The sequence below is a fragment of the Geospiza fortis genome, unplaced genomic scaffold (genome assembly GCF_000277835.1).
Source record: "Geospiza fortis unplaced genomic scaffold, GeoFor_1.0 scaffold112, whole genome shotgun sequence".
NCBI classification, from domain to species: Eukaryota; Metazoa; Chordata; class Aves; order Passeriformes; family Thraupidae; genus Geospiza; species Geospiza fortis.
This window is the reverse complement of record NW_005054298.1, coordinates 4,239,017-4,261,870: the sequence shown is the minus strand read 5'-3', so window position 1 is coordinate 4,261,870 and position 22,854 is coordinate 4,239,017. Positions and strand designations below refer to the sequence as shown.

Genomic DNA, 22,854 nt, shown 5'->3' with positions numbered 1-22,854 from the left:
CAGAACATTTATGTGTTCATGTTTATCAGGGGTGGAAGACACAAAGTAATAGGTTTTATTCTCATCCTTCTTATTTATTGGTGGTGTATGGAAATTTTAGTGGCTTCTGTTATGCTTTTTGTTTATTTTAAATGGTGTTTTAAAGCTTATTTCAGTTTAGTTGTATTCCGACCAACATAATTTCAGACACTTAATAAGATATTAATTTCCTTCCACTAGAAATACTGCTTTTATTTCATGACTATTAGAGTTTAGTTTTAAATAATGGATAGCTTTTCCTGGAGACAAAAACAGGTTAAGCCAGAGTTCCCCTTCAGAAACTTCCCCAGCTGCTTTATCAAAGTGGAATTTTACTTCAGACAACAGAGCCTTGTACCTGTGCCAAGTGGATTGAGCTGATAGCCTTTATCAGTGTTCAGCATGTGCACTCTGATGTAGCGGTGTCATCACGGGATGCGGTATGGGACTGTGGAGAGAGCGTGTCTCCTCTGAGGCTTGCCTGGCTCTGAGAACAACTTTCTTTTGTGTGGGGAGGTGTTCTTGGCTGTGGGATGCCCTGACATGGGAAGTGCTGCTGTGGGTGAAGGTAACACCCCTGTTCAGGGCTTCAAAGCCAGCCTGGATGGGGCTTTGAGCTACCTGGTCTAGGGGCAGGTGTCCCTGCCACGGCAGAGGATTGAAGCTACACAATCTTTAGGGTTCCCTTCCAAGCCATTCTGTGATTGTATGATTCTGTGCTGAGTGTAAAGCTGAGCTGCAGCAGTGCACCCTTTGCTTTGTGTCTGCAGGCTGGAGCGGGTGCCAGCTGGGTGCCAATCCCCCCTGCGGCCACGGCGAGCGCCGCCGCCTCCTGAGCTGCCGGCGCAGCGACGGGGCCACGGTCAGCATGCAGCTGTGCCAGAGGGTGAGCAGGCTGGGACACACCCTGGGGTTCCAGATGGATGGGGGCCTCCTGATCCACGCTAAGACATTCCCCATAAATGGTGGAAAGGTTTTGTATGGTGCTGGGGGCTTTGGGGAACAGAGGGGTGTCCGTGGGTGTTGTCGCTCCTTGACTCCAACACACAGGCCATGGCTACCAACCCTGCACCATCCCAAAGCTGGGGACCAGGGAGGGGATTGTGTCCTGCTGTTGGAAATCTAGGGTTGTCCTTTTGGAATGAGACCCAAACCCTGAGGGATGCTTAGATGTGAAACTCTTCAGCACTGAAACCACAATCCCCCATTGCACCCTTGGGAAAGCTCCTCATAAACACCATGGTGGTGCTCTGCAGAGTTGCTGCCAGCTCTTGCTTGGGTGCCTGGCTGTGGCAGGAGGTGGCTGGGGCCTGGGGAAGCTGATGCCTGTGTTCCCTGTCACAGCTGCACCTGGAGAAGCCCGTGCCCACGAGCAGCCGGTGCGTGGTGGGGTGTGCCGTGGACTGCCAGCTCTCCCCGTGGTCAGCCTGGTCGCAGTGCTCCCACACGTGTGGCGCCGGCGGTGAGTCCCTGCCTGTCCCCTGCCCCCCACAGCTCAGCAAGGCAGCACAGACTGCACCCACAGGCCCAGGTGGGCTCAGGCAGTCCCTGAGTAGGGGTGCAGAGCTCAGGGAGAGCCTTGAGCCACACCTGAATCCTTCAGAGGTGGTTTTGGACACTCTCAGGGTCCTGAGGTGGTGGGTGCTTAAAAGCAGGCTATTTTCAAATTACTCTAAAGTGAAAAATGCAGCTTAGGGAAAAAGTAGTCAGATGTCTGGAGCATTATTTATTGATTAATTCAAACTCTCATAATTCAGTAACAGCAACTGTTAACCCCAGAGATGGGGAGTATGTAAAGCTAGCAAAGAGCTTGGCAGTGTTAAAAGATTCTGAAGAGATTAATAAGTAAATACAAATTCTCTGGTGAAGTAATTTTTAGGAATATAATTGTATCCTATTGAGGAAAACACACAAGGACTATTTTTCATCATTTAGTGTATGGCTCTGTCTCCATCTTGCATCCACAGGTCCCTTAACACTTACATGACCCCAGTACCTTCAGCAAGACTGTCTATAGCCAGTAGTGCTCACCAGCATACAAAAAGTGAAAGGATTAGGACCTTTTTCAACTCATGTGATTTAAAATACCCTTTGAGTATTGACACGAGGAAATGCATTGAAGTTTTTATTCTCAATAAGCTTGGGATTTTATTTCCCAGGCCTCTGATGTGCATTAGATGTAGAGCTAATGGTCTTTAAGATTCAAAAGCCATAATGTATATTTGAATCAAATTCACTTAAGGTCAAAAAGAAAAAAGCTCTTAACTTCCATAAAATGATTCCTTCAGATGGATTCCAGAGATCAAAGTGTGTTACAGAAAAAGCTTAATATTTGGATTAGTGCTGTTCTTTCTTTGCTGAGCTTTTAGCCCATTTGTGAAGTAGTGCTTTCTTAACAGAAATGAATAATTCATGGACAGTGTTTTAACAACAACATGCTGGGAGTACTATTAATTCCAAATTTTTTTTTTCCTTTAAAATCCATTTTGGATTGTTAATGCTTGTGTTGCTGAATAAACTTAATTTAATTTTTTGAGTGTTCTATCACTTACTAAGTTAAACAAAGTACAGTACAAAAGCAGGTTGCAATGTTTTTCTGGCTTTTAGCATGCTCAAGGAGCAGCTCACTCTATATAGTACCTGAAGGTTTTTCATCCTGAGCTCTGACATTGCATAGTTTGCAAAAGGAGGTACTGGAGTGAAGATGTGTCTTGTATTCAGCCTCTGATCCTGAAATGCTTGTGCAAATTCCAAAGACTGGTTAAAAAGCTGCCAATGAGTACAAGGAGTTACTTCATGTCCTAAATCAGGGGAAAGCTGGAAACATTTGTGCCTTCCTGAAAGAGACTTTCCAGTGGGTGTCCTGGCTTTGGGTGCCAAACCTCAATGAGGCTGCCTGAACCACACAGTCAAGCCCAAGCTCAGCCTGGTTTATGGGTCATCCCTGATCCTCAAAGATCACACCCTGCCATGCTGCTGGTGAGAGCTGTCTTGTACAGGCCACTGTCCTACTGCTGTTGTTTAGCTTGGATTTAAAACCTGGAGATGATACTCTTCTGTGAACCTTCAGCAGCTAAGCAGCCAGGAAAACTGTCTTATAAACTGTGTCATGAAGAAGCCAAGTTTTGCTCAGTCCTTCTCTACCACTTGGGCAACTCTGCAAGGACCCAAGAGACTTCTGAACCTCATGCCAAAGCAGGAGCATCAGTGAAATGGAAGTGCTCTGCATCCAGGTTATTCAGAGCACACATTTTCTTTTCCTGCAGCCTCAGTCCTGATCTGACTTTTGCTCTATCAACTCAGGAGCGTGGAGCTACTTTGGACCAAACATCCCTGGTGGAGTGACCTTGGCACCAATCCTGTGGTGGTGGCCCTTGTGTGTTTCCAACAGCACAGACAGTGTCACTCCAGCTGCTTCACCGAGTGCCAGTGGGTTGTAAATACTCCTGGATGATAACAATAGCAGAGAAGATTTTACTTGTGCACTCAGACGAACACAGCAAGGTTTCCAGCCAGAAGGGTCATGGACTGTGACACCTTTGAAGTCACCCTGGGTTTCTCAAGGGCATTTGTGGGAGTAGGATGGAGCCTCAAATTAGATAGGAAAAAACAAAGGATGACAACAAATGAGCTGTGGGAATTGGCTGTAGTAAACACTCATAACTGCTTCCCTTTGCCAGTAATTGCCCAGTGTTTGGTACAGCTAAAATGCAGGGCTTAGGTGCAGAAATAACTCACAGCAAGTGGAATGCAGCATTGCTGGGTCAGCTCACAACAATATTTTGCGTTTCTGGCTTTTTTTGGAGAGTGTGCAGAAGCACCATAAAGGACTTCAAAGAGAAACATAATTTAAATATAATTCAGGTCAAAATTTAGTGTTGCTGGATGTGTGTTTTCACCTGGTTTTTTACTCAAGGATTGTTGCTAACATCTTTATTCTGTTTTTTTCCAGTAACAGTTTGATGTGATATATTTTAATGGGTGGTACCTTAAAGTGAGGTAACACTCAGGTGTTATTTTATGAAATAATGCATTTAAACATGAAGTGATGCTGCTGTGCATGTGGTGCTGGCATCTAACACAGTCGTGGTGCACAGCAGCCAAAGGCTAATATATTGATTTTTATGAATGATGATGAATAAAGCAGATCTCTCTTTCCTGCCTGTGCTGAGCCTGTGGAGATGTGTAACTGATGTTTGCCTGTTGCAGCTGTAGTTCTGGGCAGCATCTGCTCAGGATGCTGGATAGGGCTTTAGGCTGACACTGGGTTATAGATAAGGTTCCTTATATCAGTTGCTGTACAGCTATGAAAAGATGCATGGAACTGCTTTAATGGATGATGCTTCCCTGGCCTGAACCAAAGTTACTGGAAAGATGTTTGGTAAGGATAATCCCCAGCAAATTGAGTTTCCTTTGTTAAGGCAAATGAATACATGAGGATGCTGCATTTTTCTACATAAACGTTTTCCAATCCCAATGGCTTCTCTCAAGGTCTCCAGCAGGACTGCTAAACTGTATAAAACCACCTACAGCTGTGTTTTGCCACTTACAAAGCTGACTTTATCAGATAAATGACAGGATTTACCATGTTGCTATTCCTTACTCAGTCCTCAGACCCCCAGGACCATAGCAGGCTGCAGAGATGTGAATCCCAGCACCAGAGTGACCTGTGGGATTGAAGGGGCACAAGGATGCACACTACAGAAAAATTTGCTTGGTGTATTCCTCCATGGATCATCACCAATGTGGGAAAATATTTTTGGTGTTGCCTTCTGAAGAAGAACTCCTTGTGATGCTTTCTCCCCTGCTACTCAAACTTGGCAAGCTCCAGTCTGGCAGTGGGAGATGTTGCTGGGATGCCCCAGTGCTGCTGGAGGCCTGGCAGTGGGAAGGGGATGAAAAGCCTTATTTATCCCCTGCCCCACTTGCTTGTGACTGGACCTAATCTGACCTCCAGGGCTTATTTCAGTAACTTGGTCCCTGCTGTGGTCTTGTGGTTCCTTGATAGAGCTGTGTTTTGTGTGCTCTGCTCAAACTCACTGAACTGCTTACAACATGTTGGTCGTTGGGACTGGGATGAAATGTGGCAGGAATTTGAATCTTCTTGGTTTCAACCATGACACATCACTTTGTGGAGATAAAGTGCAAGTAATGGCAAGAATTTTTTGGGGGGTAAAAAATTATCTTACTCTTCTGATTTAAAAATATAATCCCATATTCCTGAGATGCAGTTCTTGCTGCTGACACAAAACAGATTTTTAAGTGACCAGCATTAACAAGACTGGCCTCTTTTGTTTTTTTCCCTTTCAAAACTAATTTGAGGATATGAAGAAATGTTTCTTTTCAATTTCAGCACACTTTTGTATCACATAACATTGCAGAGCAGAGGAATCAGAGATGTGGCCAATTCATTCGAAAATTAGAGAAAAAGTCAAAGGAAAATTAAAGAAATAACTAGGATTGCTTTAACTCTTCTAGAGTTTGTATTGGAAACAAATTAATTTCAGATGCAGTGAGATTCTGTTCTGAATAGGCAGCAAAAGATAAGGCATTAAAAAATAAAAAATGGAGTTTTTCTGCTACTTGAGTGGTAATCAAGCACCTAGATAATTTTTTTGAAGTAAAAAAAAAAAAAAATGGAACCTTAAGAAACTCACTGCAATCATTATGCAAAGAAAGGTTTCAATGAAATTTCTTTCTTCAGTTATTCATTCACCGTGTTAAAAGAAAATGATAGACTGAGTCAAGCCTGACCACTGGGACTGTAGTGAATTTCAGTAGTTTGGATAACCAACTGTAGGAAACCAAAATGGGAAGAAAAGTTGTTAATTCCTCTTTCTGTTCAATGATCTTCCCATTTACATATTGCTAGAAACATGTTAAACAGAGTGTACGATAGGAAATTATTTAGTTAATTAAAATAGCTTGATGAATGCTTCAGGCTTTCAAGTCCCTTCTAATGAAATTGGATCTTTTAACCTTAGGAGACCTCCTTTTCCTTAGCTCCATGCATGGAGCTGGTGCCTGGCAGGGTGCCCCAGAGCCCTGCAGCCACAGGCTTCCCACTGTTCCCCAAAAAGCCTTTTCTATTGCTCACCAACACTCAGCATTCAGCATTAAGACTAATTTGGCAAATTTGAGGAGGAGGGAACAGCTAATTTTGGCCATTTGGGCTGGGGAGAGCTGTTGTGGTGTTCATCCAGCAGCAGGCTGGGAGATTCCTCTTCCCTTGCTCTGATCTCCCAGGAAACAACAGGAGCTTTCCCTTTCCCCTTCCCTTTCCCTTTCCCTTTCCCTTTCCCTTTCCCTTTCCTTTTCCCTTTTCCCTTTTCCCTTTTCCCTGTCCTGTCCTCTCCTCTCCCATCCTTCTCCTCCTCCTTCTCCTTTCCTTTTTCCTTTCCTCCTTCCTTTCCTCTCAGCTGGTAGGATTTTTTCCACCTCCTAAGTATGTGATTCTGTGATGGCTGAAGGCACAGTCATGTGGGTAACAGCTTTTATCACCACTTCTGTTACAAACTCCCCAGGTCTGGGGGATTAAAACTGGAAAAGGAAGAAGTCTTAAAATTGGTTTTAATGTGTTTAAAAACAGAATTCAGTGGGTCAGAGCAAGGGAATAAAGGTAAGAGAGCTTGCTAAGTTATCCATCAGTGCCTTTTCCATGTGTGTCTGCTTTTCATTTTTATTTGCTAGAATGTTTTGCTCTGTGGATAGTCATGATGACAGATATCAGGTGCCTTACACCTGCAGTGTCCTTAATTAAAAATCATGTGCATAAATAGCTGGGAGAAGGATCTGGCTGGATATTGCAGCCTCCCTGTTTTGCAGGGTGTTTGCTCCCCCTCCAGACTCCCCTCTGCTCACAAAAGCAGCTGAAGGGCGGTGATCCAAAAGGGAGAGCTCCAGCACAGCACCTTATCTCTTCCTTTGCACTGGCTTAGCAATTACCACTTGCCTCTGCCTTGTTGTATTTGTCTGCCCTTACTGCCCAGACCTTTCAGTTTTTAACTCAAATCCACACATATTGAAAGACAGGGCAGAAATTTTATCCCCAGCACAATCTTCTGCATCCCACTGCATAAGGGCTTTTTCTTTTCCACTTTTCTTTTTAATTGGAGATGGAATTCTAATTGAAACATTTTGAGTGAAAACATTCCTGGACATAAATGGACAGCAAAGGAGGCAGAAATGGAATTGCTGTAAGTTTAATGAATATATTCAGTTTTATTAGTTCAAAAGTAGTACCATAATTGCTTTTTCCATTCAGTGGCTGAAGAAGTTTTCACCAATAATAAATAGGTTTTTTAATGGAAATGGTAGAAGTGGTTATGGACGGTAATAGCCACTACAGTGTTTGCAGTTTTCAAATTAGGTCCACATAATTGCTCATAAAAAGAAAATTTCATTTGTTAAAAATCTCTGAAAACATATTGAATGTGTAATGGTAGAAATGCTGCTGCCATAGGAATTATTTTCCTGTCATATTTAATAATCAGGATCTAGTCAAGTATTTAAATGTGTTGCATAAACAAATACTATATTTGGAAAACATACAAAACCATGTTTAAAAAGTGTGCTTGAAAATATCAGCGACCGCATTTCTTAGACTTAGCAATCGCATCCCTATTATCCAAACAGTCTTCCCAATTAATTGCTTTTTTAACAGATTTTAGCGCTGGGAAATGAACCAGGAATGCTGATAAATTACAAAATCTGTCTTTCTTTGCTCCTTTCTCTCTCCCTGGCTGTGTCTCTGCTGGCTGTGTGCTGTCTGTCCTAGGCCAGATGGTGCGTGGGCGCTCCGTGGTGCTGCGGGCGGCGGGCGAGGGCAGACCCTGCCCGGAGCAGCTCACCCAGCACAGGAGCTGCCCAGTGAAGCCCTGCTACAGCTGGCTGCTGGGGCCCTGGTCTCCCTGCACGGTCCAGGTAGGAATTTCTCCAGAGCTTCCTCCTGCCCGGGGTCAACGGCAAAATCCATTGTCACTTTGTGGGATTAATTGCTGGTCGTGGGCTCAGGGTGTGTCTGTGGCTGGTGGAGGTCTGCAGGGAAGAGGGGGAAGTTCAGGAGTGGTGAACCCCTGTCCCTCATCTTCCAACCATCAGCAGCCATTCATGAGAGGTGATATGGGTTGAAGTACTGCGAGCTCATGGAATTACTGTAGGGGATTTATGGAGTGGATGTGTTTGACTGGGCATAGTCATGGTGACCTGTAATTTAATTACATAAAATATCTCTAACAAGAAAATAGATGCACTAGATATCAAGACAGCTTAGCCTTTTTTATCTTTTTTTATTTCCTCTTTTTTTGAAGGAGTGTACAGCAGGTCTTCCCCCCCAGGTCTCCAGTACAATAGTGTGAGTTATTGTGTGAAGGGCTGGTTTCTACTTTTTCCTTACCCTGGCTATCTTTTTAATGATCTAAAAATGTCTGGATTCAGTTCCCATGTGCTGTCCCTATGCCTGCCACCTTTGCTCAGCACTGGGGTCATCATTTTTTCACTGGCAATGACTTCCATCAAGCTTGAATTGACTTTTTCTTCCCCTCCATGCTTTTTCTTCTCTCCTTATCTGTTAGATCACATTTCCAATATTAAAACGTATTAGTTGGTAACCCAGTTTAAGCAGAGGTGAATCTTTCACAATGAGGTTTATCAGCCTCCTTAAATCTGGCTTTGGTGAGATGGAGGCAGGAGAAGTGTGGTGGAATAGAGCCCTGTCTGGTCCCAGGGGACAAGACCTGGGCCAGATCTGTGGCTGCTTCTCCACATTATATTGTGTAGGAGATTGAAGCCAATAATGCACATAAAGGCACATATCCCTTGTGATTTCTGCTCTGCCAGTGCCTTGAATACCCACGTGGTTTCTCAGTGGTGGAGGGATGTGAAGTGAATCTGTGAGTAGCATAATAAATACCCAGATTTTTTTCAGGTTTTCACAAATGAAATCTGGATTGTGACAGTCCAGGATCAGAAAAACAGAAGTATATTTATATTTTCTCTAATCAACAACTCATTGCAACTGCTAATGTGAATATGGTCCTTATATGTGCTGTACTCAGCATGTATAAAATGTGTAAAACATATGTATAACATAAACAGAACAAAATTATAGCATCAGCTGATATTTTGTCTAGCTAACATAAGCAGATTCTTTTAAGCATCAAGGAAGAGACTTTCAACCATAGCTGATAAAAAAATTAGTAGGGAAGCTGAATTAAGGCTGTGGCTTACTCCAGATAAATAACACATTGTGCAGATTAAAGTGTGCCCATCCCAAACCCAGCTAAATTTCAGCTCAGAGCCAGTAATCACAGCGTTCAGTAACCCAGATACCATCCCTGCATTCAGTGAGTTAGAGCCTGCTTCTCTCCTTCAATTACCACAGAGCAGTTTCTCTCCCCTTTGCTTTGTTTTGGAGAGAAGCCATTCTATTCATGTTCACTTCTCTTTAATGAGGTGCTTAGGAATTAAATGTAGTTCATAAATACAGGGTGATTTATTCCTGTGCTTTACCCGAAAAGAAGCTTAAGCCTGTGCTCTAAAGAAAGCTTTCAGAATTCCTGTTTTCAAGGATGCTTTGTGAAATAAGGTAAAGCATCGTATGGTAAAGCCATAATGCATGGTGTGAAAGTGTCTTCCTGTAATAATAGAAATGGGACAATTAATTATAAGGCTAAAATATTTTTTCCTTGTATTATAACTGAGACTGCAATTCCTAGTTGTAGGAGGACTATTTTATGCTAAATTGACTTCATGTGACTAATTAGAGGTGTCTTTGTGGTTAGGAATAGAGCCTGCTAGGTGTTCCGTGTTGCTGATTGTCACAGTATGGAAATCAGTGTGTAATTGCACACATCCCAGGCACACCTGTGGCAGCATGGGGCATTTCCCCTGCATTCAGAGGGGTGCAGAACTTAGGAACTGCTCAGTACATCCAATTTTAAAGGGTTACAGGACAATTTTCCTCCTAGAGTTGAAGTGGTTTACTCTGATTAGCTCAAAAAAAAAAGGGAAAAAAATTAGCAGTGTCTGACACTGTTCATTATTTTTTCCATTAAGGGAATATAAGTGGAATAGCCAGGCATTATCAAACACGAGCTGGCTGACATTCCTAAAAAGACTAAGAACCTTTCCTTTCTAATGGTTTTAAAAGCACTCCCTTAAATGTGATCACACAACACTCCCTCATTAGAGTGACTTTTACCTGATTAAATGCTCATCAACCTGTGAAAGCATTGCCCAATCAACTCTTTACCTAAAATAATTGTGAACACATGAACCCCAGTAAAAGCCAAAAAGGGAAAACTTTTCTTCAAGGCACATCTGGGTGAAGCATCTCATTAGGGCTGTTACTCCTGTCTTGTTAGGGTGTTCTATGTGGAAGCATCAGATGTGATGGAGAGAAGGCTGGTGGAGATGCTGCCTTACATTAGTGTGTTACTGAACTCCAGGGATTCCTGACTGTCCAACACAGGAGGAGTAAACCTTCTCCTCATTTTCCCATCAGGATCAGCAGGGTGAGAGGTGGAGGCTCCATGCAGGTGCTGGTGGAGGGGCACATACATCCTGTGTTGGGGAAACCCACCATGGGTTCTGTGTTCTCAGTAGGGTCAGCATGGGAGTTTTTGCAGACAAATGGCAGGAATCCCTTGTGGAAGTCAAATTCCCACATATTTCTGGCAAGGAGATCATGACACAAGAGGCAAATCCTGGTCCTAGGCAAACCTCAGAGGATCACACCTTCCAGAGAAGAGCATTTACAACAGAGAATTGATCCCTGAATTGAATATGTGATGGTTTCCTTGGCAGTTCTCCTCTGATTAGCGCTGTTCCCTGCATCCTCAGTGTGCCATTGCTGGCACAAACTTTCTCTGGTTCCACACCGGTTGATTAGATCTTCAAATGTATAATTTTGGGGACATGAATAATTTTGAAGATGATAAGGAAGTTAATGCAGTGCTCCTGCATTGCTTAAGACCTTTTCAGATATACCAAAAAGCATCTCCTACTGTAAGTGACAGGGTGACATTTTAAGTGTGTTCAGTTGGTTGGAAAATACCCATTGCTGGTCTTGAAAGAAAAAAAGCAGGTGGGAGCCACTGTTAAAAAACAAATCTTTGTCTTTGGGATTGTTTTGAGAATTCATAGGTTTGGGTTTTGTATTTTTTTTTTTTATTCTAGACATTAGAAAATATGAATGAAGCTCCAATATAGTATGATAGAAAAATGGAGAGTGTTGCCTGTGGCCTTTTATAGTGGAAACTGTTATACTGAAAAAAATTTATTGTTTTGACCTATTTATTTCTCAGTATTCTTATTATTTATATATTGATATGTATATAAATAATTATATAGAAGAAGTAGAAGAAGTATATTTTTGTCTGTAGAAGAAGTATATTTTTGAAAACTCTTCTTGTCTTCCCCAGTCATTTAGTTGTTCTTTGAGTCACTTCAAACTGGAGATACTGCAGTTTGATTAGTGCCCATTTCCCCCAAGAATATTCTCCCTTCATCTTCTGTTCCCACCAGCCATTTCTAAGCACTCTAACCCAGTGGACAGCTGCATGAGTTTTTCACACACCATTAATCTCAGACCACAACAGAAGTTTCTGCAGTGAAACAGTAATTTAGAACAGTAAGTTACACACAGACTAAAGTGAAACACTGTGTTAAAAACCTGGAATCTGGCTGCATACACTAAATCTACACTAATACTTCTTTAAGATGCTTTAGATTAGCAGTTGCTCTAAATCCAGCTAGTTATGTTTTTTTTATTGTGGATCTGCACAGAAAGGAGGGAGAGAATGCAGAAGCTGCCAGGTGTGTGCAGGAGAGGCGTTCTTGAGATTCCTGCTAGCAAACCTGCTGCTGGATGAATGCACTCAGTAGGAGCCATTCTGTTCTGCAGATGAAGTCCATTATTTTAAAAGAATCCACTGCCAAGAAATCCAAAGGAGCATTTCCCTTGGTTATATAAAGGCAATGTTTCTTCCTTCTTCTTGAGTTTTGTTTACTGAATTTTTCTAAAGTGCTGTTTTCACGAGGCTTCGGGTGCGCGTTCATAAGGCATCATGCAGACATGAGGCACCTCAACAGCATCACTGGTCTTCATCGGATGGGAATGAAACAATTCCACTCTCCAGAAATAGCCTCAATGCTTCATCTCTCAGAGCATCCTCAGTCCCTGATCATAACTTTAGCCCAGGAATATTGATTTTCCACTAAAGGATGTTCTCTTCAGTAGTTTGGTGCTTGCCAGGGTATTTCAGGACGGGGATGATGAGCATGGAGTAGCCCACATGGAGCCTCCTTTTTCTTGTTCAAATGGAGTTTAGTGCTGACAGGTGATGGCTGGTGGGTTGGGTGTTTTGGTAGAGTGTGTGACATGAACTGGTGGTCTCTGCTCCAGATCTGGTCACTCCTTTTAGAACATGACACAGACAGCCCACAGTGCAGTAAGGATTTTTGCTGTTGCAGGGTTTAAATCATGTGAGTCCTCTTCTTGGGCTGTATCATCAGAGGAGGGTAGAAGAAATGTCTGTTCCTTATGGGCAAGCCCTGGTCTTGGCTTCTTAAGAGAAGCCCAAAATGTCTGTGCTCATCTAATTTGGCACTAATTAAGAATCAGTAAATTCATTAATTTGAGTAAAAGGCATGAAGGGCAGACCTCAAAGATGATATTAATCCTTTATGAATATATCCTCTTCCACACCTTTGACTACGATATGCTTTCATGCCCTGCCCCTGCCTCCAACCTCTGCGGAGAGGTGTACAGAGGAGATCTCCATCTGTCTTCTCATAACTGTGGATACTGTTGCAGACCAAATTTGTATCTTTGAAAACTTTTCATATAGAATCAACTGTGTTTCTTCTGTCATTTGCTAAGCCATTGATGTGTGCCTCTGTTCCCTTTCACCATCCCCTAGGGTGGGCAGTGTGGAGATGGATTGCAAGTCCGCAACCTCACGTGTGTAGTGCATGATGCATCAGTTTCTGCTACATCCAAACCAGTAGAAAATGCATTATGTGGTGAGCTACCATCGAAAGAAAGTGTGCTGCAGTTACCGTGCTCTGTGCCTTGCCCAGGTAAGGCTTTGGAAGGTCACAGTGAATTTTCTGCCTGTGGTAGCTGTCTGAGGTGGACATGCTCCCATGGTTCTGAGTACTGTAAGGCCTTGTAGCACAAATCTGTGCTTCAGCAGATCAGATAAATGCTCAGTCTGCTGTTCCTAGACCATCTAAGAAAGTCTTCCTTTGTTTTTTGAGAAAATGAGATATGCCATGAAGCAGAAAATCCAAATATTGTTTACTACAGAGAGACATCCTAGGGATATTAAAGCTGATGTATGCTTAGGTTAGCCTTATCCTTATCCTTACCCTTCAAGGCTAATTCTTTTTGAAAACCTGTGATTTCTTGTTTCAATGTGCAGGCGACTGCCACCTGACAGAGTGGTCAGAGTGGAGCTCCTGTGAGCTCACCTGCATCAGTGGCAGGAGCTTTGAGCCCACCGGGCGCCAGTCTCGATCCAGAGCCTTCATGGTGCAGGCTGCAGAGAGCCGGGAGAGCTGCTCGGGACAGGAGATGGAAACACGGCCCTGCTCAGGTAGCTGGGTCACAGCTCTGCTCCCTGCCCACCAGGAGTTTGTCCTGGGCTGGCTGCAAGGTGAGGAGTAACTGGTGTTGGTGTTGCAGGAGGGAAGTGTTACAACTACCTGTGGCAGACCAGCCCTTGGCGGGACAACGTGCGCACGGTGTGGTGCCAGCGCTCGGATGGAATCAATGTCACAGGTATGTCCCCACATGGCCTTGCATACTTGTGAGTGAAATGTCTCCACAGAGGCTTTTCTGCTTCTGCATCTGTTGCTCAGAGGGAGTTGGGCATCCTTCTTTGCTCTTCCAGAATTTCAGTTTGGATTTCTGTGTGTAAGGAAGGTGGGTGGGAGCTCACCAGCCTTGCTGTCAGCTCAGCATCACACACATATTGCACAGGAGTATTTGGGCTAATTGCCCTTACTGTCTGGCTGGTCATGGGAAGAAATGAGTGTGCACATTCTAAAGGGGTGCCTGGGCTGGCTTGCACAGCCCTCAGTTCAACCTGCCTGTGACTGTGAAGAGGAGAAGAGAACATCACACGCGTGGTAGAGACCCCATCTTCTGTACCTCCTCTTCTTTTCAAAACACAGGAGTCTCCTATAAATTCTACCTGTGAAGGATGAAAAGGGGAGTTCATGGTCAGAACTTTGAAGCTCCGTGAGATTGACAAAGGCAGTAGGGCTGCATGTCCATGGGATCTCTTTCAATATGCACAGGGTAAATGAGGAGAGAGTGGAAAGGAAAACGCAGATGTTCATGTCTAGTTCTATTTATAATGACTAGTTAGGATAATAACAAAAGTCTTATGTGCAAAGGTTGCCAAGTATTTAAGAACCCATTAATATGTTTTTATTCCTATAGAAGCACAGGCTTTCCCAAGTGAGGATGGGCAAGGGCGTTATGTGGATTATGTCTTTTTATGTAGATAAGCCATTAATGAGGACACAGAAGATCTGCATCTAATTCTGGATTCTGTCCCCAACTGCCAATGTGGCCAATGGCAAATTGCTTAAATCTGTATATCTCTGTTCTCCATTAACAAGATGGGTATGATAATAATTCCCTGCCTTGTTAAGGCAAATTAATTAATGCGATGCCTACAGATATTATGTTAATGTGCTTAATAGACTAGTATTTAACTATATAAAATAAGCAGGCAAGCACTTCTTACACTGTGGTGATCTATGACAAAAACATTTTGAAACGTGCCCGTGAAGGCACTCAGTGTTTTCTTTTGCAGGAGGGTGTCCTCTTCGGACAAAGCCTGCCGAGGTCCGGCACTGCAGCCCGCCGTGCAGAAAACCCTTCTCCTACTGCACACAGGTAACTGCTCACTGCAGAACGGGGCTGGGAAATTAGCTCTGCAAGATTTAATCAGATTGCATCTTAGATTGCATTCCAGGACTTGGAAAATAGTTTAGTTTGTCCATGGTACCACCTCGAGGACGTTGTGGGAATTTCATCCTGAAAGAAAACCATGAACCTGCACAAACGGTGTGGTGTTGCAAGTTTGGGTTCGCTCAGTGGAGGGGTTTTGGTTTTAATTTTAAAATTAAACCTCTTGGTTTAATTTTAATTGAGTGCTGTTGTACTGTTCTTTAGAAAAGGGACTGTTTAAAACTTTTGTTAAAGAGGAGCTAAAGGAGCATCAATCACCTGTTTGGATCAAGAGTATCAGACCCTCAGACAGACATTGCAGATATAAGACAATTTTATCAATTTTATCAAAACAATAATAAAAAGCCATTTTAAAATAGAAATACAGAAAACTGAGTATCTATTTAGCAAACCACAGACTTCTAAAAAGCCTCGTGAAGAAACTGCTTAGTCTGAACCAGGGTAATGGACATTTGGTCATAAGAAAGCTTCATTTTAGATAGCCCTGTGAAATACTGGAGTGGAAACATGTGAGGAGGGTTTGGGTCTGCAGGAGGATTGGTTTTGGTTTGTCTGTTCTATTGCCCAGCAGGGTCAGTGGGAAAATTGTTACTTGCAAGAGGAGTTTGCCACAGATTCCTGTTGTTAAACCTGTTGGGATGAAAATGTTTATATGTTGGACTTCTCTGTAATTACTGACTCTTTTTCAACCAATTCCCCAAACGTATTTGTGCTTTTTTGTACTGAGACGGGCTCGCAGGTACCAGTTGCTGGCTGGTTTGGTTTGGTGGTGGTGAATTTGCGTGTGCAGGTTATACGTTGCAGTTTGTTCAAGCTTTCCCTGCAGTGTGCACTGTTCTGTGAGAGGGCAGTGCTTGGTTTAATGCTGAATTCCCTTTTATCTGCCAGAGAGGAGTCTGCGGCTGTGAGCGGGGATACACAGAAGTAATGAGATCAAATGGGCTCCTGGATTACTGCGTGAAGGTACCAGGTTTAGAAGATAAGAAAGCTGATGTTAAGACCATTGCCGGAAAAAATAAACCTGTCAACTCCAAAATGCATGACATTTTCAAAGGATGGTCTATTCAACCTTTTAATCCAGGTGAAAAACTTAAATATGAATGGAATAGATTGTCTTTAGAAGGTTTCTGTAGAGGAAAGGTACAAGCTTTGTAGATGATAGCATCAGAGATTGTGTCTGGGAGCTGCAGAGCGACCTCCCAGTTTCCAGCTCGTGTGCTGTCTTTCATGCCTTTGTGCCTGTACAGAGGAATCACAGTCTCTTATGCTGGGAGATAGCAAAGACAGAATGAAGGAATAATATTTTCCAAAAGTATGCTCATGTGTGCTTTGGGGGGATGTTTAGAGCTATTATCTGATGATGTTTCTGGAAGTAATATGTTTGGCCTAGGAAAGATATTGATCACTAGTGCTTCAGAATTTTCAGAGCAGAAAGTGCTTAAGATTTCATTAAAGAAAACATTGGTTGTTTCTTGCCATATTTCAAAAACATATGAAAAGAATAGGGTAGAAAGTGTACAGTTTAGTCTTGAGGGTCGAAGTTACAGCATTAGAAGTGTCCCACAAAGGCAAACAAGCTGTTGAAGCTGTTGTGCCCAAGCAGCTCATCCCAGGTGGATCTTTGACATCCATAGCACAAAATCCTTCCCAGCTGGAACCACAGACTGCATGTGCCCAGACTGGTCCATTGCTCTAATATCTGGTTCCCATTTTGACTGTTGTTTTGAAGATGAATTCATTCAAAACAAATTTCTGAAATGCAAATAGGACTTTAAAAATGAGAAGCAAATGTGTCAGGCACATCAGGTTTTACTGAAATGCATCTGTTCTCCTCGTGTTATAAAATACTGGCAGTGCAGTTCCTCCCCCTCTTCAGGTACCTGACATTGCATTTGTTTGCAGTTAGTTCCTAATGAACGTGCGACTTTAGAAAACATGTAGAGAAAGGTTCTGGTAGGGGGTTCAGGGAGCCATAATTCTGTCTGATATATGTGATCACACTTTGAATGTTACATTTACATATTTGATTTGCAGACAGTGGTTAACCTTTGCGGTGACAGTCTCTGGGCTCACAGAGCTCAGTCCCAAGCCTTTTAAAGTTGGCTGCTTTTCGATCAAGCCCTTCATCTAGTTCACCCACACAGTTCACTGCAGTTTGAGTCACAGGTGTGGGGTTAATTGCCTTTTTGTCAACACCCCTGGCTCTCTGTAGGCTGTCTTACTTGGATATCATCTCTTTGCCTGGTACCTTTATGGGGTTAGAAAAAGGGAGGGAGGTGTAGGTAGATGCTGCAGTACTCCCTTTTTAAATCACCACTTGAGTCTGCAGCACTAAAAGCTTCTGGAGGGCTTTACCTCAGTGCAGCACCTGTGAGACAGCTCTCACCCAGGGTGTGCAACAGAAACATTAACAGAGGCACTTTTACAGAACAGGGTGTTGCCTAATTTACAGCAGAAATGTTATAGAAACAATATATGGGAAGGGAATAAAGGTGCCCCATGTGTGCTGAGTGTGTCACCAGCCCTGTGGCATCCTGCAGTTAACTCTTCAGTCTCTATGTGCTCCTCAGACCCCAGCTCAAGCCTAGTGCTCTTCAAAACCCTCCCCTTTGACAAAATGTGTAATTGCTCCTCTCAAAGAGGCTCTCAGGCTCACTGGCCTGGGGATTTGCAGTGGTTACTGCTGGCTGAGCCAGGAAACCACTGTTACTTCCCTGTTCTGCTGTTGAAAGCAGGTCTGTGGTGAGAGCTGTCTGTATGGATGGCATTTAACACCCTGCAGCACCACAGTCCCTGACATTGTGTTGGTCAATCAAAGTACCTGCGCCTTCTCCAGCTTATCTGTAGTTTCCCTTTCCATTAACAGTTGGGAACACTAATTTTATTTTGATTAAATGAGGCTGATGTTTTTATTCTTCTATAAACGCTCCACAGGAGTGCACAGAACTGATTTCAAATCAGGCTGTGTTTTTCCTCTCTTAACTGCACTCTGAGAGGCCAGAGTTCAGGTACAGAAACTTTTCTTCCACTTGAGAGGCAATTTAAATAGCATTGTTTAAATTGTCAGGTGACATGGTCCAGTGCCTTTCTGCTGGGGATGGAGAGCAGAGCTGCCTTCACAGCAGACATGCTGTGATGCCTTTATGGGGCTGTGACAGTCCCTTTGCAGGATTGCTAAGTATTTCTTGGCCATCTCCAGGTGAGAGGGCAGCAAATTTCAAACCTAGACTTCAGCAAAAGAACTCAAACAAACCAGGCCAGTCCTGCTGACCAGAGCTCTTCTCACATGGGAGATAGTCTGCAAGTGTTTTGAGGAGCAGAAAAAAATCTGTGAGAGGTACTCAGCCTTTCCCCAAAGTCTGGAAGAAAAATGAGAAAGAATAGGATCTGATTAAATGTGTTTCCCTTTGAAAAAATTTGTCATTCAAACATAAAATGAAAACCAGGCTCAGTGATTGTCCCTCTCACTTGACTGGATTTGAAATGGCCTCTGTCAAACCGTGTCTGTGGGCACAGCACAGGTTCCTGTTCCTGCCTGCAGTGTGTATTTGCAGCTCTGCTGATGTGAATCAGCTCAGACTGCTGCTGTGGAAAAGCACCAAAGCTGCTCCCTGCAAGGAAAGCTGTGCAGCCAGAAACAGAGCCAGGAACAGAGAAATATTGATCTTTCCAAAATTGCTGTTATTATTAATGCAAAGCTTGTAATTAAGGAGCTGTCCAAGTGAAGTGTTCTGAGACAAGGGAATGTTTGAACAGACTCGAGCCCACGTGTTCCTGCAGGGCTCCTGGGTCACTGCAGCCCAAAGAGCCCAATCCACAGCCTTACCTTGTCTTAAAGCCACTTTTGGCTGCTGCTCTGTGCCCCAACCAGAAAGCTCTTCCAGCTTTATCCCTCTTACTGTTACAAAACCTATTCTTGTTTTTATTCTAAGCTGAATTTATTCCCATTTGTTGCCCAAGTGTTTCCCAGTTCTAAGCAGCTTTTCCAATTGTGCTTGCTGGTGTTTACCCCAACTGACCCCCAAGTATTTATAGAGAACAATCCCTTCCCTTCTCAGCCCTCAGCTAAACACATCAGGTGTTGCCTGTGTCTGTCTGGGTCAGCTCAGCACTGAACTGCCTCTGCCAGACCAGCCACTGGGCTCTGGAGGGAATGTATCCCAATTACCCTGTGCCTCTGCTCCTTTCCATTAAAGTTTTGTCTTTAAAATTAGGGATTTTTTCAGAAGTCTTCCTATCAAAAATATGGGGTTTATTAATTATAGCCAGGCCCTGCTGTGTTCCCCATCAATGCTGCTACTAATTTCTCTTTAACTGATCTCTTAAAACTTTGTGTATCTTAGAATAAAGTTTTTTATTCTCTCCTCTTCTTCCTCTGTCCTTTTTCCTTGTCTTCCAACAGATGGTAAACTGAAGATATGGGTATATGGAGTATCAGCTGGAGGGTTCTTCATCATCATTTTCCTAATTTTTACATCCTACCTGATGTGGTGAGTATGGCAGGTATTCTGTCCTTAAATAACAGCTAGTTTGCTTTTATTTAAACAATCCAAGATACCCCACAACACTGCACTGCAGGCATTTAATGCTCAAGGCTTCAGCAAAGGATGGAGGCTGGACTGCCTTCATTTGGCCCCTGCCTCAGAGTAATTAAAACTCTCCAAACTGTAAATGTTAGCAGCTGTTACTGTGAAGAAGTTTGGTGGCCATGCAGGGAAAGAATTATTTTTGGTTATCAATAGGCCCTTATATTTATTCAGACTTCTGCTGGGATTAGAAAGAGGTTTTATTGTATTCTTCAAAAAAAGATGAAGTAAAACTGAAGAAAGGCAAGGAGAGTGATTGGAACAAGGAGCTGGCTTCTGCTCAAGGAAGGACTAAATAGAGTAGGGACATGCAGTTGAAAAATGATGTTTGATGTGGGAATACAATAGAGATCTATGAAATCCTGAATGGGGGAGAAAAGGGTGCTATGGAATTTTTATCTCCCACAATAAAAGAAGTAGGAGGCATCTGATGAAATGGTTGTTTAAAATAAACAAAAGAAATTATTTTTCCCACAGTGCATTATTACCTTGTGAGCTTGCTGCTGCCAGGGCTGTGCATGCCAGGAAGATAAATGGATTCAGAGATGGCTTAGGAGTTCATGGGAGATTGGGTCTCTTGGTGTTAATTGTGGTTTCTTGGCTGTTCGCTACAGCTCAGAAAATCCCTAAATAGGTTTTTGCTGTGAATACATCTGGTGAGAACATGTCCTGTGTCTAAAGCTGCTCTTGCCAGCCATTGTTAAGGCCAGGTACCAGATCTGCACCTTTGGGCTCTGGGGTTTTGCTGGGGGTGCAGGGTGTGTGCCCTCCTGCAGCTCAGGGGAGGTGAGCCCGGCCTGACAGAGCTCTCCTTGCCCTCCCTGCTTGGAGTACTTGGGATGCCATTGATGCCTCTGGGAGGACAGAAAGGGAGAAGGGGGAAGCATCCAGGTGTCCTGTAATTCCCAGGGATTTGGCCTGAGCTTACAAACATTCACAGTGCAAGCTGGCCCAAGCCCTGTCCAGTCAGGGCAGGCAACCAGAGAGTTGCAGCCATGGCCTGACAGCATCACTGCCCACTTCCATCCTCTCTTCCTCCACTTCCCTTTCTGTCTCTTACTCTATCTCTCATTCTCTCTCTTGGGTTAAAAGCTCAAATAATAGCAGCTTAGGAGCTGCAGCTCCCTTATTTTCCAAGCCATGTAGCTCCATTTCTCTGTGGCTTCACAGCAGAGGATACAGAGGATTTTTTAAATAACATTACACACTTCTCCATCACTTGGAGGCTGCTGAGGAAATGCATTTCTCAATAATAATTATTGTTGCTTCAATACCATGCCAAAGAAAAATGAGAATATCCCAGTCCCAGACAGCTCATGTTCCAATTTTTCTGCAAGGTGTTCCTTGTTTTGTCATCTGTGAGAAGAGATGGGAGACGAATGTGCTTTATTTCCTCTGCAGATGGGGAGCACAGCTGGCTGCTCCTTTCTGGCAGGCTGTGTGTCCATACCACACACAGGAAAGCACCAGAAGGGCCTTGTAGTGCCACCCACTTGCAGCATTCAGTAGCCACTATGGAAAGTTGATTTTTTAAATTGAAGTTTGGGGGTTGATGATGTTCCTGAGCTTGTTACAGTTTGTAATTTTATTTCTGAAATGCTTTTCTTGCAGCAAAAAAACGAAGCAGCATCAAAGCCCTCCACCACAGCAGAAGCCTCTAACCCTGGCCTATGATGGAGACATTGATATGTAACATAAACAAGAAATCCAAATGTAGACATCGACTGCCTTAACTGCTTTCTTTTTTGGAACTCTCCGACTTCTCAGTTTTTTGAGGAATCTCCTGATGTATAATATCCTGGGCAGAACAGAAGTATTGCAAGCTGAAAATTTTGCCAATTAAAGAAAAAAAATGGAGTAAAAAACTTGGATCTTGTGAAACTTTTCTGAAGAGAACAGCAACTACATCCCTTCCTGTTGAACAATGGGAATAACAAAAAAAAGAAAGAGAGAATCTACAGACATCAAAAGGAATTAGTTGAAAAAAAAGGCATGACAATCCCAAGGAAATTGTGACATTTACTGTAAATGACAAGTTTGACACAGCATCATTATGCACTATATTAGTGCAGGGTTCTTTATTCTTCACATACTTCAACAATGAGTTTTCTAGTGTTTACATTTCGTTCAAAGACTTTAAAACCAGATCATGTATTTTGAGAAATGCAAGGAAGAATGAGTTGAAGTGTCTGAAGTTATCAGGTTTTTTAAAGTTTCTTCCTTCTTATCCTGTTTTCTAGTCTGGAATATGATTTTGCTTCATTTCCACCTACAGGACAGAATAAGGATTGTTATGAAAAAGCATAGGTGGTTTCTTAACCAAGAATATTTTCTAAAGAGCTGAGTAGATAGGTGTTTTGATGAATGGCTAAAGGGTTTGATTGTTTAAAAAGGATTTTAAATTAAATTAAACCATGTAGATACATTATAGCCAGTTTAAATTCAGTTTAATTAAAACAAACTCTGCTTTTGTATTTAAATTTTCTTATCTGAAATATTTATAAATTCCTTTTTTTGAATTTAATTACCTGACCTCATTTAATATACATCAAACACAAATGCAGTTTGTAGAAAGTCTTGCTTTTTTAAATGTTTCAGAACCACTGAGAAGTTACATGTAAAATTCTGGGAACATTTGGAGAGGGTAAGTGTTTATAATAGTGTGTGTTGCAAGTAAGAAAGTGCCATCTTGTGGTATTGACTTGTATTTATAAGCAAATAAAATGCTGAAGAGAGTGAGAAAATTGCTTCTGGTATGTCAAATTAAATGTGTGTAAACGATTTGTGTTATTAGTCATTTACTGAGCTGAGATTGGCCTCGGATCTCAAACTCCTCTGGCATTATTTTGTGCTGCAGTGATTAGTGAGAGACAGAGCACAGACAAGTACAAGTCGAGAGAATAATTGCAGGTCTGGAGAATGCTTGGTCTTATTTTTAACTCAATGCTGCTGCTCATTCCAATAATCAGAAGAGAAAGAGAAGAATTGTTACCAGCCCAGCACCTTCCCCTTCCAAAGGTACCTGGATCATCACAGCAGATGGGTAAGGCTGGGGCAGAAGGCATTGCTCATCTTGTCATGTTGCTACTCACAGCTTTGTAAAGTGGATTGAATGTTATGGTTTTATTGAAAAAATGATGGAATTGTAGACAGGTTTCCTTCCCTAGGTCGGGATCCCACCCACCCAGCATTGCTCCTGCAGCATCCAGTTGAGATGGTGTTGTGCCACTAAGGCAGGGTCAGGAATGGGCTTTTCTCTTC

General features: G+C 42.9%; 1 protein-coding gene across 1 annotated transcript in view; it reads left to right on the top strand.

Annotated features, from left to right (window-relative positions):
• Positions 1 to 22,374, top strand: part of THSD7B (thrombospondin type 1 domain containing 7B) — a 259,051-nt gene extending 236,677 nt beyond the window's left edge. The window contains 10 exon segments of the mRNA XM_031057310.1: positions 789 to 904; positions 1,363 to 1,480; positions 7,796 to 7,941; positions 12,942 to 13,101; positions 13,446 to 13,619; positions 13,709 to 13,804; positions 14,850 to 14,932; positions 15,896 to 16,088; positions 19,410 to 19,497; positions 21,205 to 22,374. Of these exon segments, the coding sequence (XP_030913170.1) occupies positions 789 to 904; positions 1,363 to 1,480; positions 7,796 to 7,941; positions 12,942 to 13,101; positions 13,446 to 13,619; positions 13,709 to 13,804; positions 14,850 to 14,932; positions 15,896 to 16,088; positions 19,410 to 19,497; positions 21,205 to 21,286 (1,256 nt within the window). The 3' untranslated portion in view covers positions 21,287 to 22,374.
• Positions 22,375 to 22,854: the final 480 nt, after the last annotated feature.